Source organism: Triplophysa dalaica, chromosome 9 (genome assembly GCF_015846415.1).
Source record: "Triplophysa dalaica isolate WHDGS20190420 chromosome 9, ASM1584641v1, whole genome shotgun sequence".
In the NCBI taxonomy this organism is placed as follows: domain Eukaryota; kingdom Metazoa; phylum Chordata; class Actinopteri; order Cypriniformes; family Nemacheilidae; genus Triplophysa; species Triplophysa dalaica.
This window is the reverse complement of record NC_079550.1, coordinates 7,304,756-7,319,808: the sequence shown is the minus strand read 5'-3', so window position 1 is coordinate 7,319,808 and position 15,053 is coordinate 7,304,756. Positions and strand designations below refer to the sequence as shown.

Sequence of the window (15,053 nt, the reverse complement as noted above, 5' to 3'; positions counted from 1 at the left end):
TCCGCGAGGCGTATACTGAAGAGAAAGCACGTCGGCTGTCTGGTTACGTTTGCCTGGGATGTGTGTTGCCTGCATTGAGCAGATCACATGTTGACTCCATAGGAGTAGGCATCGGGCAAGTCGTGTTAGCTGTCGTGAGCATACTCCACTCTGATGATTGATCAGGCGGACTTGCATGTGCTTGTCCTGCACGAGAGGCTGTAGCCTCCTAATTGCAAGTAGCACAGCCCACAACTCTAGGCAATTGACATGCCAGCGCAAGCGGGGGGGCCGTCCAATGCCCCGCTACTCCGTGCCCATTGCACACTGCACCCCACCCCTGCAGGGGGCACCACAATGTGCCTCGTGACCTGCCCAAGAGGGAAGTTGAGATCTCACGAGTGTGCCAAAATACGCCAGTCGTCAAGGAAGTTCAGCACCCGCACACCTTTCTCCCCTCAGGGCGGCTTCCACGATCTTCGTGAAGACCCGTGGGGACAGGGACAGACCGAAATGGAGGACTCTGTACTGATATGCCCGCCCCTCGAACGCGTATCGTAGGAACGGCCGGTGTTGACGGAGGATCGAGACATGAAAGTAAGTGTCCTTCAGGTCGATTGCCACGAACCAATCCTGACGGATGTCAGGATGCACCTCTGCATGAGCATCCTGAACGGCAACTTGTGAAGGCGGTTTGTCAGGGTACCCAGATCTAGAATTGGGCACGACCCGCCGTCTTTCTTGGGAACGATGAGGTACGAACTGTAAAACCCGCTAAACATCTTGGCTTGAGGGACAAACTCATTGGGCTGTTTCGCCTGTTGGCGACCTCTATCCGAAGTATGGAGGTGTCACTGCCTCTGACAGAGGTGGAGAGGATGCCCCGAAACTTGGGAGGGTTTCTGGCCAACTGGATCGAGTAGCCAAGACAGACCGTCCTCATTAGCCACCGAGACAGTGTGGGCAGCTCTTGCCAAGCTCCCAGGGACTGCAGGGGGACCAAGGGGACTGTCTGCTTCACCATTCCCACGGGGGTGGTTCGTTGGCTGGTGGAGCTAACCACATCTCGCGGGGGGACCGCGGAGGGAAAGTTGGCTCCGCCGTCTTACCTGCCTGGCGGAACAGCTGCACGCACTGTCGGTTTGAGAATGGTTGCCGCTGTAATTCGTGTTCAACCTTACGTCTCGCCATTATGTGAGGTCGGGTTGCCGAACAGAGTCAAGTGGAGTGAAATCGGCTGCAAGGGACACCCAGGGAGAACGGAAACTCTCTTTGTGAGTAAGTGGGTGCAAGGCCCTGAGAAGGGCCCGGTTTTGAGACGAGGCACATACCTTCTCGGACTGTCCGCTCAGAGGTGTGGCTGTGATGGTCCGACCCGATGTTATTCTCCGTGGTGTCTTCCCGTCAGGGGCGCTTCTTGCGAGAAGGTTGCTAAAGGGGTGGAGGTTTCCCCCTCGACTTCGTCTTCCAGGGTGCAGCCTGAGCTGGGAGCACAGGACTATATCGGGGTCACTCATCTGCACAAGGTTTAGCCAGAGGTGTCACTCTCGGACCACTTAGCGTGGATATCATTCGACCCAGGGCCCGTGCCGTCACCTTGGTCGCCCGTAGGGCGAGGACAGTGGCGGCACGGAGATCCTGCATAATACCCGGGTGGGCCTTAACCTCGTGGAGCTCTCTTAACGCTTTGGCCTGCTGGACCTGCAGGATGGCCATGGAGTAAAAAGAGGTGGCAGACTGGCCTGCAACAGCGTAAGCCTTCGACACCAATGATGCCGAAGTCTTTCACGCTTTTATTCCTCCAGGTGGCAGCCGTCTGCTGGCACAGGTGCACCGCAACCCCACGTTCCACCGGGGGGATATCGACACAACCTTTAGCTGCCCCACCATCGAGGGAAGTACCGGAGCTAGAACTGATTAGACTGGAGCAAGCCAAGAGTGGAAGGAAAACAGCTGTTTGACGGGTGTCAAACGGGTTTCAAATGCAACTTATAAGTGACTCAAACTCGAAAACTTTTAGATCGAGCAGCATTTTCTACTGATCCCAGAGCAGTATTTCATGGACGACCTACGCATAAATATTTTTCGACACATTGCATACCCCAGCCAGCTTGATTGCAATATGATTTAGTGGTATCGCGATAAATTATCGTGCAGCCCTATCCACAATTCAATACCTCTGAGTCTCTGTAATATGTTTCAGCAATACAAGTTGTACAAGTTGTAACCTTTCAAAAACAGATTAAACAGAGAGTTTGTTTAGTAAAAATAAATGTATTTCTGCTCCATCTATATCAATTCTCGGTTTTATACAGTGCCTCTTAGTGCCAAACTTGTAAGGCCATCATAACTACAGTTGGAAAGTTGGTAAATTGGTATACTGTATGATTAAAATCTGGTGTAAAATTGCTTTTATTAATCAGAAAATATTTATTTGGGGTACACTGTCCAAAACTCAGTATCCGAAAGTAACTGTCACAGGGTGAGGGACAAGGGGGAACTATTGTCCCGGGAAATGTTTCCGGGTGGGGCCAGTAAGAGTGTAACATCGAGCTGGTTCCGGGTGTTTCCCCATATTTTTTGTCCGGGCGCAGGGACTGAATGCATAGATAAGCGTCAGCTGTGTGGGAGGATGGGAGAGAGCTGTGATTGGAACACGTACCCATAATGTGGATTATAAATACGGCGTGCGGACAGACGGAAAGAGTAGAGCATCGGGGGTAGAGCATCGAGGGGTACGGAACAGGAAGGATCGACGTGAAGGAAAGTCTTTCTCTGCATTCTGGGGAACTGGACGGGGAGATTTACGAGGTGAAAGCAAGCGGGATAGAAGAGTGGCTGAGTATCCATATCCTCCAGGCAGCAGATACCCCATACCTTGTTGGATATACAGACCTATAAAAGGGAGAGGACATCGGCTGGGACCTCGAATGGGAGCCTTATTCACTGTGAGTTTGCTGTGTACTGCAGTGCTTTGTGTGAAGTGAACACGTGTGACTCTTTGAAGTGATTTACCATGTGCACGAGTGAGGGTGGTTAATCCTGCTTCCACCCGTTGGCTCAGTGGGTAGAAAGTCTCTTACCACATTCTGTTCTATGGATTGCTACTGCCTGTTCCGAAGGAAAGTTGCTGGAAGCCGCTGTCTGCTCTGAAGGTAAGCCGCTGTGAGGAAGTTTCTTACCACATTCTGTTCTATGGACTGCCGCTGCCTGTTCCGGAGGAAAGTTGCTGGAAGCCGCTATCTGCTCTGAAGGAAAGCCGCTGTGAGGAAGTTTCTTACCACATTCTGTTCTATGGACTGCCGCTGCCTGTTCCGGAGGAAAGTTGCTGGAAGCCGCTGTCTGCTCTGAAGGAAAGCCGCTGTGAGGAAGTTTCTTACCACATTCTGTTCTATGGACTGCCGCTGCCTGTTTCGAAGTAAGGTTGCTGGAAGCCGCTACCTGCTCTGAGGAGGAACGATTGAGCCAATCCTCTGCTTCGTGACCCGCCGGATTGGGACTGAGGTGCCAGGAGCTCCAACCGCTGCTGGACAGGGGAGATCAGAGTTGGGGCTCGCCCACTACGTGTTTTAGCTATAGGGAGTTTTTATTATAATAAAACCGAACTTTTAATTAGTTACCTTGTTGTCCGTCTGTGGTGTCTCTGGGTAACTCCTCGAGGTGGTCTGTCCGTGAGGGGCTCGTCCCGGCCCGTGACATAACCATGATAAACTTAACAGTTTATCCGTTACACAGGTCTAAAATTTGGAAATTTAAGTTACCCCTAGTGTCAGCAGTGGCTCAATTTAACCTAACTAATTTTGCTACCATTTTGGTAAAAATTAGCTAGATTACAAATTCAGGCTAATATATAGCCAAATTATTTGCATTGTTTTATATGTTGGTGAATAGTAAATATATTTAGACCTGAACAAAATTTACCCTGATGTATCTAAAATGCTAATATTTGACTTTGACAAGCCAAATAACAGCTTATTAAGGTAAACTGATGCTGTCCTATTCTTCCATGTGTTTCATCTTTTCACATTGGGTGATTCCAAAATTGATGGTCAAATGGCAAAAGTGTTCAGTAGCTTTTTTGGAACAGTCTACCAATTGGCTCATCTAACCCCACTCTCACCTATTAGGCAGAAGCATCTGACTAGACAACAATTATGATAGATATTATGATAAAATGTTACAAGTAAAGTATGTGAACTAAATTAAAATAAAAATGTTTTCTTTTTTGCAGTTTGATAAAATGTTGTATTACAGCTATAAGTTGTGCTGCTCTGGCTTCAGCACTGAAATTCAACCCCTCACACCTGACAGAACTGAATCTGTCTCAAAATAGCATAGGAATGCTTGAAAAAAATGAACTCTATGAACTAAAGGATAGTCCAGATTATAAACTGGAAAGAGTGATGTAAGTACTAATTTAAAGAAAAAATAATCTTTTTTTTTCATTCATACATTATGTAGACATATTCAACAAGTTCATTGCTTTATAGAATATATTTGCATAATTTCTTTGTCTACACATAGTCCTTTAATTCTAATGTATTAGGCTATTAATAATACAAACATTCTTTTATTTACCAGCCAGGAATAGTACATTTTCGGAAGTGCACTTTAAACAGGGCTCTGTAAATGGCTCTTATGGGGGATTTATTAACTTTGTGGGGTCTTGCAGAAAAACTCCAAAGCTATATTAAAGGCAAACAATGTGGAAAGAATATTTAACATGGAAGATAAATAGATATAAGTATACTCAAACATCAAGAGAACAGCTGTATAACAAACATAGACTCACACTTTACTGCAGCTGCTTTTGTCAAAGCTATCGGCATGCTTCATTGACTTAACCTCGAGTAGATGCAGTTGCTTGTTGAATTAACACTTGAAATTTTTATGAATATATAGAGTTTATAATTTTCTGTCATGTCACGTACTAGGAGTACCACAGTTTGAGAACCACTGCACTGCCCTTATATCTGCCATAACATTACAAACATTACGTTAATGGTTAGTTTTATCTAAATGTAAAAAACTATACAATTTTTTTTTTCAGTATGCTTGGTTGCTATAGACGGGACACACAGTGTGTAAATGTGTTTTCTATGTTACGACGTAAGTAAACAATACTGATAAAGAATCTGTTATTTTGTTTAATGGTTTTAGGTAAAATCAGCCCACAGATGAACTGAAACTTAGTTTAGTGGAGCATTTAAAAAAAGTGTAGACGTAACATAACATTTGCTATTTGTGTCTATATCCACCCTTGAAAACGTCTTGGTAACGTATGTAACCTCAGTTCCCTGATGAAGGGAACGAGATGTTGCTTCGAGAACGACAGATGGGGTTCGCCCTTGAGAACCAATCAACTCTGACTACTATAGAAAAGGCCAATGAAATTTGGCGAATGAAATTTGCAGCATTCATTTACCTCTTGTTCTGAAGAGCCTGAGAGCCTCTCATGACTGCAGCGGAATACGATACGTGTTTGTGGAATAAGGCACACAACGTCTCGTTCCCTTCATCAGGGAACTGAGGTTACATACGTAACCAAGACGTTCCCTTTCTGTGGGTCTCTCGACATTGTGACGAGAACGACAGATGGGATTACCTATGGAAAACGCCACAACGCTGTATCGCATCACAATCTCTAGCGAAGCGACGGTAACAAGCCTGGGCGTGTCAGCTGGAGGCTTTCATGAAACTGTAACCTTCCAGTGTGGTAGTCCCCCCCGACCAGAGCTCCCCCCGACCAAAGTCCCAGAGCTTGGAGGGTGGGAAGGTGCTTTCGCAGGCATACGGCCCTCCGAATGCCAGTCCTACATGTCGCCACGCAGGACGTGGGCTGACACTGGGTTTCCGCAAAGGTTGTTAACCCTTGCGAAGGTGTTTGGGCGTAGCCCAACCCGCAGCTTTACAGATGTCTGCTAGAGAGACGCTTCTGGCCAGTGCCCAGGAGGCAATACCCCGTGTGGAGTAAGCCCTCAGTGGGCATGGGAGATTCTGAGATCGGAATGCAGTCTTAACAGCATCCACGACCCAGTGAGCCAGCCTCTGCTTGGAGACAGCCTTCCCTTACTGCTGTCCTCCAATACAGACAAGGAGCTGGTCAGAGGGGGAGTAGCCATCTCAGGATCTTCTCATCCCGTCTAGAGACCAGACATGGGTGTTCCAGAGGTCTGATCTGGGATGCCAGAACGTGTCCTTCATGGTTCAGGGGGAGTCGCTGTCCAGAGTATCAACTCTGAAGCCAAGTGCGGTGTAACCAATAACACTTGGTGCTCCTCTTCCCTCACATTGCAAAGTGTATGTGCAAGGAGGCTCCTGGGGGCCTTCCGCCCGTCCCGCAGTCACCTGTGCGCCAGGGCATCCATGCGCGAGGGGGGCCTCGGTCAGCGAGTACCAAAGCGGACAATGGGTGGTGTCGCGGGAGGCAAAGAGATCTATCTGTGCCAGTCCGAACAGCACCCAAATGAGCTGGACCGGGGGTGGAGTCGCCACTCTCCGCAAGGCGTATAATGACGAGAGAGCGCGTCGGCTGTCTGGTTCAGTTCGCCTGGGAAGTGTGTGACACGAAGGGGGCGGATCACCTGCTAACTCCACAGGAGGAGGCGTCGGGCAAGTCGTGTTAGTTGCCGTGAGCATACGCCACCCTGGCGATTGATGTACGCTACGGCTGTCTTGCTGTCCAGGCGGACCAGCACGTGCTGGCCCTGCACTAGAGGCCGTAGCCTTCTCAGCGCAAGCAGCACAGCCCACAACTCTAGGCAATTGATATGCCAGCACAACCGGGGGCCCGTCCAGCGCCCCGCTACTGCGTGCCCGTTGCACACTGCGCCCCACCCCTGCAGCGAGGCGTCCGTCGTCACCACAACCACCTCGTAACCTGCCCGAGGGGAATCCTGCTCAAGGAAGGGGTTAGGGTGCGTTGGAAGCAGGGCGTCATCACCATGCGCCTGCTGCCAGTGTGCCACACTGTCCTCGGAACTCGACTCTGTAGCCAGTGTTGAGCGGTCTCATGTGCATCAATCCGAGGGGTATTACCCCCGTGGAGGATCCATGTGTCCCAGGAGCCTCTGAAATTGTTTCAGGGGAAACGCCGACTGCCTGAAGTGTTCCAGGCAGTTCAAAATTGACTGGGCGCATGCTATGGACAGCTACGGCGCCATGGTGACAGAGTTTAGATCCATACCGAGAAAGAGGAAGGTCTGCACTGGGGAGAGTTTGCTCTTTTCTCGGTTGACCTGAAATCACAATCAATCTAGATGCCGGAGCACCAGGTCCCTCTTTGTACACAACAGTTTGAGTACGAACTCGATGGCTGTTTTGCCAGAAGGGTGGTGACCTCTACCCGAAGTACGGAGGCGTCCCTGCCTCTAACAGAGGGAGAGATGATGCCCCGAAACATGGGAGAATCTTTGGTGAACTGGATCGAGTAACCAAGATGGACCGCCCGCATTAGCCAGCGAGACAGTGTGGGCAGCTCTCGAGCTCCCAGGGACTGTGACAGGGTGACCAATGGGACGGTCTGCTTCACCATTCCCACGGGGGTTGGTGCGTCGGCTGGCGGAGCAAACCGTCTGTCGCGGGGGGTCCCCGGAGGGGAAGGCTCTGACGAAGGCTCTGACGTACAAAAGGTAAATGAATACAGATGTGTTTCAATTAGTTCTCTGATTCAACCAAAGCCGTCGCCGTGTGTTTACATGGTCCATGGAGGGCTCAATAGTTCCAAACAAATCCTTGCTGTCAACCTATTTGAATGGATTTTAGAGGAACAGACAACAGCAAGTACGTTTGCATATATTTTGCTAAATATATTAGCAGATTGTGTACAATGATTACTACGTTGTCTACATTTATAGCAGCATTTTGCCAGGGTAGTTATATGAATATAAGATATATGTCTGCCAACTTGTTCAAATGTATAAATAAACATGTTGTGATTTTACCCTCTGCACAAATATGGAGGTCTATTGCAGTGTCGTAACTCTGTATTTAAATGGCTCTGATTACAACTGCAAATCTCCTATCATTTTTTCACTTGTATGTATCTGTTTCATGCTTTCCATCCAATATACCACCGTGGTCACCTTCATCAGTTCACGTGGATTAACTTTCATGTCTAGACCATTAACAATATATGTAGTACAAATAAGTGGGATTTACTAAATTGATATCAAATTTAGCAACCATCAATGGAACATTTGTAATTTTTTTATATTTTATTGTGATTTTAAGTTGTATGCATGCAAAATGTGTTTTTTTTCTGAACCGTTACTACTAAAAGTTGTAGATGATATACCATCCATGTATGTAGCAGGTGGCAGTGATAACAACTTTGATGGCATTGTAACAAAATAGTTGAAAAGTAATCCTCGAGGTCTTATCTGTGGCATTTCTTTATAAATGGCGTAAATGTGTATAATGAAGTAATGAATCAGTTCAATTACAAGTTTTTCATAGTTTACACTGTTGCAACTCAGCTATACAGAAAACAATGTAGATAATTAAATAAAAAAACGAAAAATAGTTAATTAAGAGCATTCTTCCTCTGAAGTCTTGCACTGGCTGGTGTCGTCTTTCTGGGAGGCTTGATCTGGGGACCCATCCCTCCAGGAGAAGCATGTTAATCTTGAATAAAGATCACGAATGTTTGATTTGAAAGTGTGGAGATGTCTCACCTGTTTGCTAACATCTGACCCTACATCTGTGCTTTCAAGTATGTCACATGTCCTTGTTTTCATGGAGATCATTTGCGCATTGTTGCTGATTGTTGCCCGGTATCATTTAAGATGAGGAAAAAGTTGATCTGTGAGATGCGGAATGATGTACTAAATGTACAATGTTAAATTGCATCCAAAAAGCACAAACAATTTGACATTCAAGCGCTCATGGTTTTGACTAGAAGGGAGCACGCAGACAGTTTTGTCACGCTGAAAACAGATGAATTATATTAAATTTATTGTTGTAAGGTTAGGTTTAGGGTTGGAATGAAGAGTCAGACACAGGACAGAAGCTCCCCCTTTAATGAACATCCCCAGGTGTTCACCAAGGGGTAACTAACGAGACAAGGCCGACTGGGAAACAGACAAGATCAGACAATACATAAAAAACAAAAGTAGGGGCAGACAAGCAAGAATTATAAATGGGTTGGGGTTGGACAATAAAGAAAACAAACATGTGAGGGGGGGTAGTGCAAAACAAGAGTTCATAGGGGGCAGTCCAAAAGGGTTGGGACACGGGGGAACAGTCTTGGTCTGGGGTGGCTTGATGGGGGAAGTCCTAGGGAGAACAGTCTTAGCTCCTGGGGACTTAACAGGGGCAGGCTTGGCTGCCGGTTGGAAGGCCGGCCGACTGGCTGGACTGCCAGACTGGACCCTGGTTGCATCACCTGGGATGCCTGCTCAATCTTCAGCTGCACCGGGCTAGGCACTTGACTGGATGCCTGTGGCTGGGCAGGACTGGAGATGCCGGCTGCACCGGACTGGAGATGCCGCCTGCTGCACCGGACTGGGCGGCGGCTGTTGCACCGGACTTGACACCGGCTGCTCTACGGAGTGGAGACCTGCAGCTCCAGCCTGGACGCCGGCTGCTGCACCGGCTGGGATGCCAGCAGGACCGGCCTGGACACTCCTCCACGACGCCTCTCCCTCTTTTTCTGAACCACCGGGTTCATGGTTAACATTGACAGGACCGTGGGGGACGAAGGGAGTTCCGCGTCGCGGAGTTCCAGACGTCGTCCCCGAATCTCTCCTCCCCAACTCACCACGGGCGCCGCCATGTCAGAAGTTCCTATTGGGACTTCCCCCCCCTTGGGATCGTCCCGGTTGGCCACAAATGTTTTATTTTTAAAATAAAATACAAATTTTAATATTTGAATTTGTTACAACAGGATCCAGCAGGAGAGATCCGACTCACCTGATCCCAGCTGTGTGTCAATCTGGAGTAACCAGTCAATAGACAAGTAACCAGTCAGGTTTAAAAAAAAACATCACAAATTAAAAATGAATTATCAGAGAAAATAATTGTAAATGCACAAACTTGTAATCACGTGGTGGTCAAGTAAAAAGCAACAAAAGGATACAAATGCATTAATTGCATTAAATATAGTCCAGACATGATCCAATCCCTCCAAAACCACACCTTTAATATCAAAGGTGCTTCCCGATGCCATAGAAGGACCATGTTTGGCTAAGTGATCTGTATTACAAAAGGTTCTTTGTGGTGGGAAAAAGGTTCCCCACACACACACACAAAGGGATTATTTTCAACCCATTGTTGGGTCAAATATGAACACCTCTAGGTTAATGTGACCAAGCGGTTTGTCCCTTTTTTATCCAACCATGCGTTTACACTCATACACACAGCATTTTGTTTTGGGATTGTGGACCAGAAAAGGAAAAGAAAAATATTCTTATTATAATCTTTAGTGAAAGTTATAGTCATGCCTAGGACCAACGGCGTATAGCCTGTACGGCGAAGGTTACGTGTCAGTTTTTATTTACACAACTGCGTCGTTGTCCGCGTCTACAGGCAATGACCACTAGGCATCCTGTGCTGACGCACGTGTTACTTGTGTAATCAAGACAAGAGCCGAAGAAGAATGAGCTCATTTGAGAAGCATTATCAGTGATAACGGCAAGGAAACGGTCACGTTTGTTGCAGCTTGAGATGTTAAATACAGATGCATAAATAATTTACTTAGATAATTCATTCGGAAATGCGTTTGAGTAAATATGATGCTGTCGCAGAGTTTATTGACCTGAGTGAGGGGCTCAAACAGACCAATCACAGCGCTTGTGGACCGGGTAGGGTCCCATTGAGTTTACGCTTGTTAAATCTTTGGAGAGGTACGCGTCAGGCTACGGCGTAGGGTACGCCTAGAGTACGGGGCTCTGCTTAGGCTACACAGTAGTCGTTCCTACGCACGAGTATAAACTGAACTTTAGACTGAATGATTTTTTTGGGGAACAAAAAATGGGTCTTCAATGAAATTCTTCAAAGAAGCTTTTGAAGCACTCTTTTATAAGAGTGTTGATACATTAATGACAAAACAAAGAACAAGGCAAATTCAGATAGAAAATAATCAAGACATGGGTACACCAGGCAATGGGGAAACAACTGAAGCTTAATAAGAGACGAGAAACACAAATATGTTGCAATAATCTCATAAATCAAATTTAAGGCTGTGTTCACATTTTACTTCTTTTTGAAACTGCTAGCGTCTGCTTTACATTAGAATCCTATGGAGTAAACAGTGGTTTCAAAATGTCCTGAGCGCTTTTGTAACTCCTGGGTCTTTTTAGGTAGCTCAGAGAGTCTATTGATGTTGAAAAATTGCCCTATTTCAAGCACCTTTTTCAGAGCTAACTAATTTCAAGTGAGTAGTGAGACCTGTCGTTTCCATAACAACATATGAGGAAGGTGATTGTTAGAACAGGATCAAGGTTGAAAAAAAATGGCTGCTGAAATGCCAGGTGGAGCATAGTTTTGTTTTAATGTAAATTTAATTTTCAGCTTCAGTAACTTTAGATTGCATTTCTAGCAAGGTTATTTTAGTTTACTAAAATTAGAAATGTAAAGGATAATGCAATGTAAGTCGCTTTGAATGAAAGCGACATATGTCTTGTTCAGGTAAAGCTTTAAAGATGTCATTGCACTTAACTGGTCTCTCCTCTGTTACTGCCCTCCTGGACGCTGCTTTGATCTGTCTCACCTCATGCTCATTACTCAGTTCTCCTTTTTCACCCTCTGTGATGTAAAGCTCAGTGTAGTTCCCTTTCTGTCGGTCTCTCGACGTTGTGTCGAGCCGCAGAGTGGGTTCGCCCTTGAGAACTCATCAACTCGGACTACTATAGAAGAGGCCAATGAAATTTGGCTAATGAAATTTGCACGCCGGTCTATGCCCCCGGATATCGGTTATAAAAGGAAGCATTCACTTACCTTTTGTTCTGAAGAGCCTCTCACGACTACAGCAGAGGACGATACGTGTTGTGACATAAGGGAAACCATCAGGGAACTGAGGTTACAGACGTAACCGAGACGTTCCCTTTCTGTCGGTCTCTCAATGTTGTGTCGAATGGGGCTAACCACGTCTTGCAGACCAACCTGCCTGGCAGAACAGCTGCACGCACTGATCGGTTTGAGAGTGGTGGCTTCTGTCGTGTGTGTTCGACCTCACGCCTCGCCAAGATGTGAGGTCGGATTGCCGAGCACAGTCCAGTGGAGTGTGCTCAGTCCTGAAAAGGACTTTTTAGAAAAATCTCTAACACCTTTGGAACTGCCGAGACGCCCAGGGGAAGGTAGCTGCAGGTTGGGACGATCCGCTGCTCTACATCGTAGATCCGGCAATGTAGTCTTTAAATAATTTAGCTTGTTCGTAATCATGAGCGATGGCTCTGAAGAACAAAAAGTTAAATGAATGCTGTACGCTGTCTTCCTTTTATACCGGATATCTGGGGGCGGGTACGGGATTCTGATCCCATAGGCGGAGACCGGCATGCAAATTTCATTAGCCAAATTTCATTGGCCTCTTCTATAGTAGTCAGAGTTGATTGGTTCTCAAGGGCGAACCCCATCTGTCGGCTCGACACAATGTCGAGAGACCGACAGAAAGGGAACTACACTGAGCTTTACATCACAGAGGGTGAAAAAGGAGAACTGAGTAATGAGCATGAGGTGAGACAGATCAAAGCAGCGTCCAGGAGGGCAGTAACAGAGTAGACACCAATTAAGTGCAATGACAAGCTTTACCTGAACAAGACAAACCCATTAGAAGTGTCCTGACAAAAGGAGTCACTGGCATTGGAAAAACAGTCTCTGTTCAGAAGTTCATTCCTCATATTTCCACTTACTTTCAGTAAGATCAATTTGATGAAGGACAAACAAATCCATCTTTCAGATCTTCTTCATGTTTTTTTTCCCAGAAGCAAAATAAATGGAAATATTCAGTGATCAATATAAGGTGTTGTTAATCTTTGATGGTTTGGATGAGTGCTGTGTTTCTCTGAATTTTCACGGTTGTGTGAGGTAAATGAATCAACATCAGTGGACGTGATGTTGACAAACCTCATCGCGGGGAATCTGCTTCCCTCTGCTCTCATCCAGATCACCTCCAGACTTGCATCAGCTGATCTCATCCCCTCTAAATGTATCGATCGAGTCATAGAGGAACAAGGCTTCAATGATCCACAGAAGGAGGAATACTTTAAGAAGAAAATCAGTGATGAGAGTCTGGCCAACAGAATCATCTCACACCTGAAGTCGTCCAGGAGTTTCTACACCTTTTCTACAAACAAACAAATAACAAACAAACAAACAAAACCAGTCAAGGAACAATTTACCTTAAATAACTTTATAATTTATTTAAAGAGTGTAAACATGTTAAAAACACTGTAGGCTACTTTTAAATGATTCAGTATTGTGTTGTCAAAGTTAACAATCCCTGTTTCATACTTTTTATCTTTCGATTTTCCAATCTGATAATAATGATTTATGACCAAAAAAAAGTGATTTGATTCGATTCATATAATAATTTCTGCTGAATGCGTACTTGTAAATGTTTATCACTCCTCTGCAGACTTGAGGATTGCCATGTCGCTGTTTAAAGTTGTACTGATTTGGCTTCAGCTCTAAAATCAAACCCCTCACACCTGAAGAAACTGAATCTATCTAGAAATAACGTGGGAAACTCAGGAGTGAAGCTCCTCTCAGCTGGACTGGAGGATCCTCACTGTAACCTGAACATTCTGTGGTAAAATCTGTTATTAAAACTGGATATGGTCAGTGAAAATTATATTGATAAATATGACATAATTACATAATAACAGTTTACCAAGTCTGTTACTGTACATCACTGAATCATCCTGCTGTGGTCAGGATTTACTTTATAACTTAAATCTTGTAATATATATATCTATATATACACACTGACACAAGCAAGAAATAAGTCTATAAGGACTATAAAATTGTAAAGAGCATGTCATTGTTCTCTACAGTTTACGGGCTTGTGGTTTAACAGATGAAGATTGTGCTGCTCTGGCTTCAGGTCTAAGATCAAACCCCTTGCATCTGAGAGTACTGGACGTTTCTCAAAATAAGTAAAGTGATACGGGAATGAAAGACTTGTCCTCTCTACTTGAGAATCACCACTGTAAACTGCAACAAATTGGGTAAGAAAACAAAAGCAGAAACTAACATGTCATTCTCAACATGTTGTTTTGTCTTCATAGTGGAAACTCCTTATCGGAAGATATAGGAGTAGTTCTCCCACAAATGGTTTCCCTCGACTTGACCATAGCCATCACAAAGTCAATGGGGACTTAAGGGTATACTATTCCTTTGAGACCCATTTATGTATCACCTAAGACTAAACACCTTACACCAGACCACGGCAATCTTTGTGACATGTGACTTACGATTGTTATCTCTGTTTGACTGTGAGCTGAGGAGTATCATTATTTTCTGCAGTCTCTGGTTCCGTCAAATGACGGGTGAAGGTTGTGCTGCTCTGGCTTCAGCTTTGATATCAAACCCATCACACCTGCGTTACCTGGATATGTCTAGCAATGAGGTAGGAGATACAGGAGTGAAACTACTCTCTGCTGGACTTGGCAATCTGCACTGAAAAGTGAAAAGTCTTCGGTAGGATAATGTCTTGATCTGGTTAACGGAAATAAATTTTTATTAAGTTAGTTTAGAGAAGAGTCTAAGAAGTACAAACAACGAAGAAGTCTATCTACAGCACAGATGCACTTTAGGTGAGGTATCACAGATGAAGGGTGTTCTGCTCTGGCTTTAGCTCTGAGATCAAACCTGTCACAGCTGAAAGAACTGGACCTGTCTTTGAATAAACTAGGACACCCAGGAACCACACGGTTGTTTGCTGAACTGGAGAATACTCAAATGAAACTTGTGAAGCTATGGTAAAAACGTTCTTGAAACACATTTAAGAAACGTTTTGTTAATGAGATGTTGTGATGATGTCGTGCCACTAGGGGTTTGCCCTTAAAAATGTAATTATGATCCAATTTAAAAGACCAATAAAAATATAACAAGGCTTTGCATCAGGTGGTTCTTGG

At 45.4% G+C, this 15,053-nt stretch overlaps 1 protein-coding gene across 1 annotated transcript in view; it reads left to right on the top strand.

The window, feature by feature from the left end:
• The window catches only part of LOC130429109 (NACHT, LRR and PYD domains-containing protein 3-like), a 35,311-nt gene extending 30,091 nt beyond the window's left edge, over positions 1-5,220 (top strand). The window contains exons 11-12 of the mRNA XM_056757475.1: positions 4,211-4,384; positions 5,030-5,220. Coding sequence (XP_056613453.1) covers positions 4,211-4,384; positions 5,030-5,096 — 241 coding nt within the window. The 3' untranslated portion in view covers positions 5,097-5,220. The remainder of the gene's footprint in view (positions 1-4,210; positions 4,385-5,029) is intronic.
• The last annotated feature ends 9,833 nt before the right edge of the window (positions 5,221-15,053 follow it).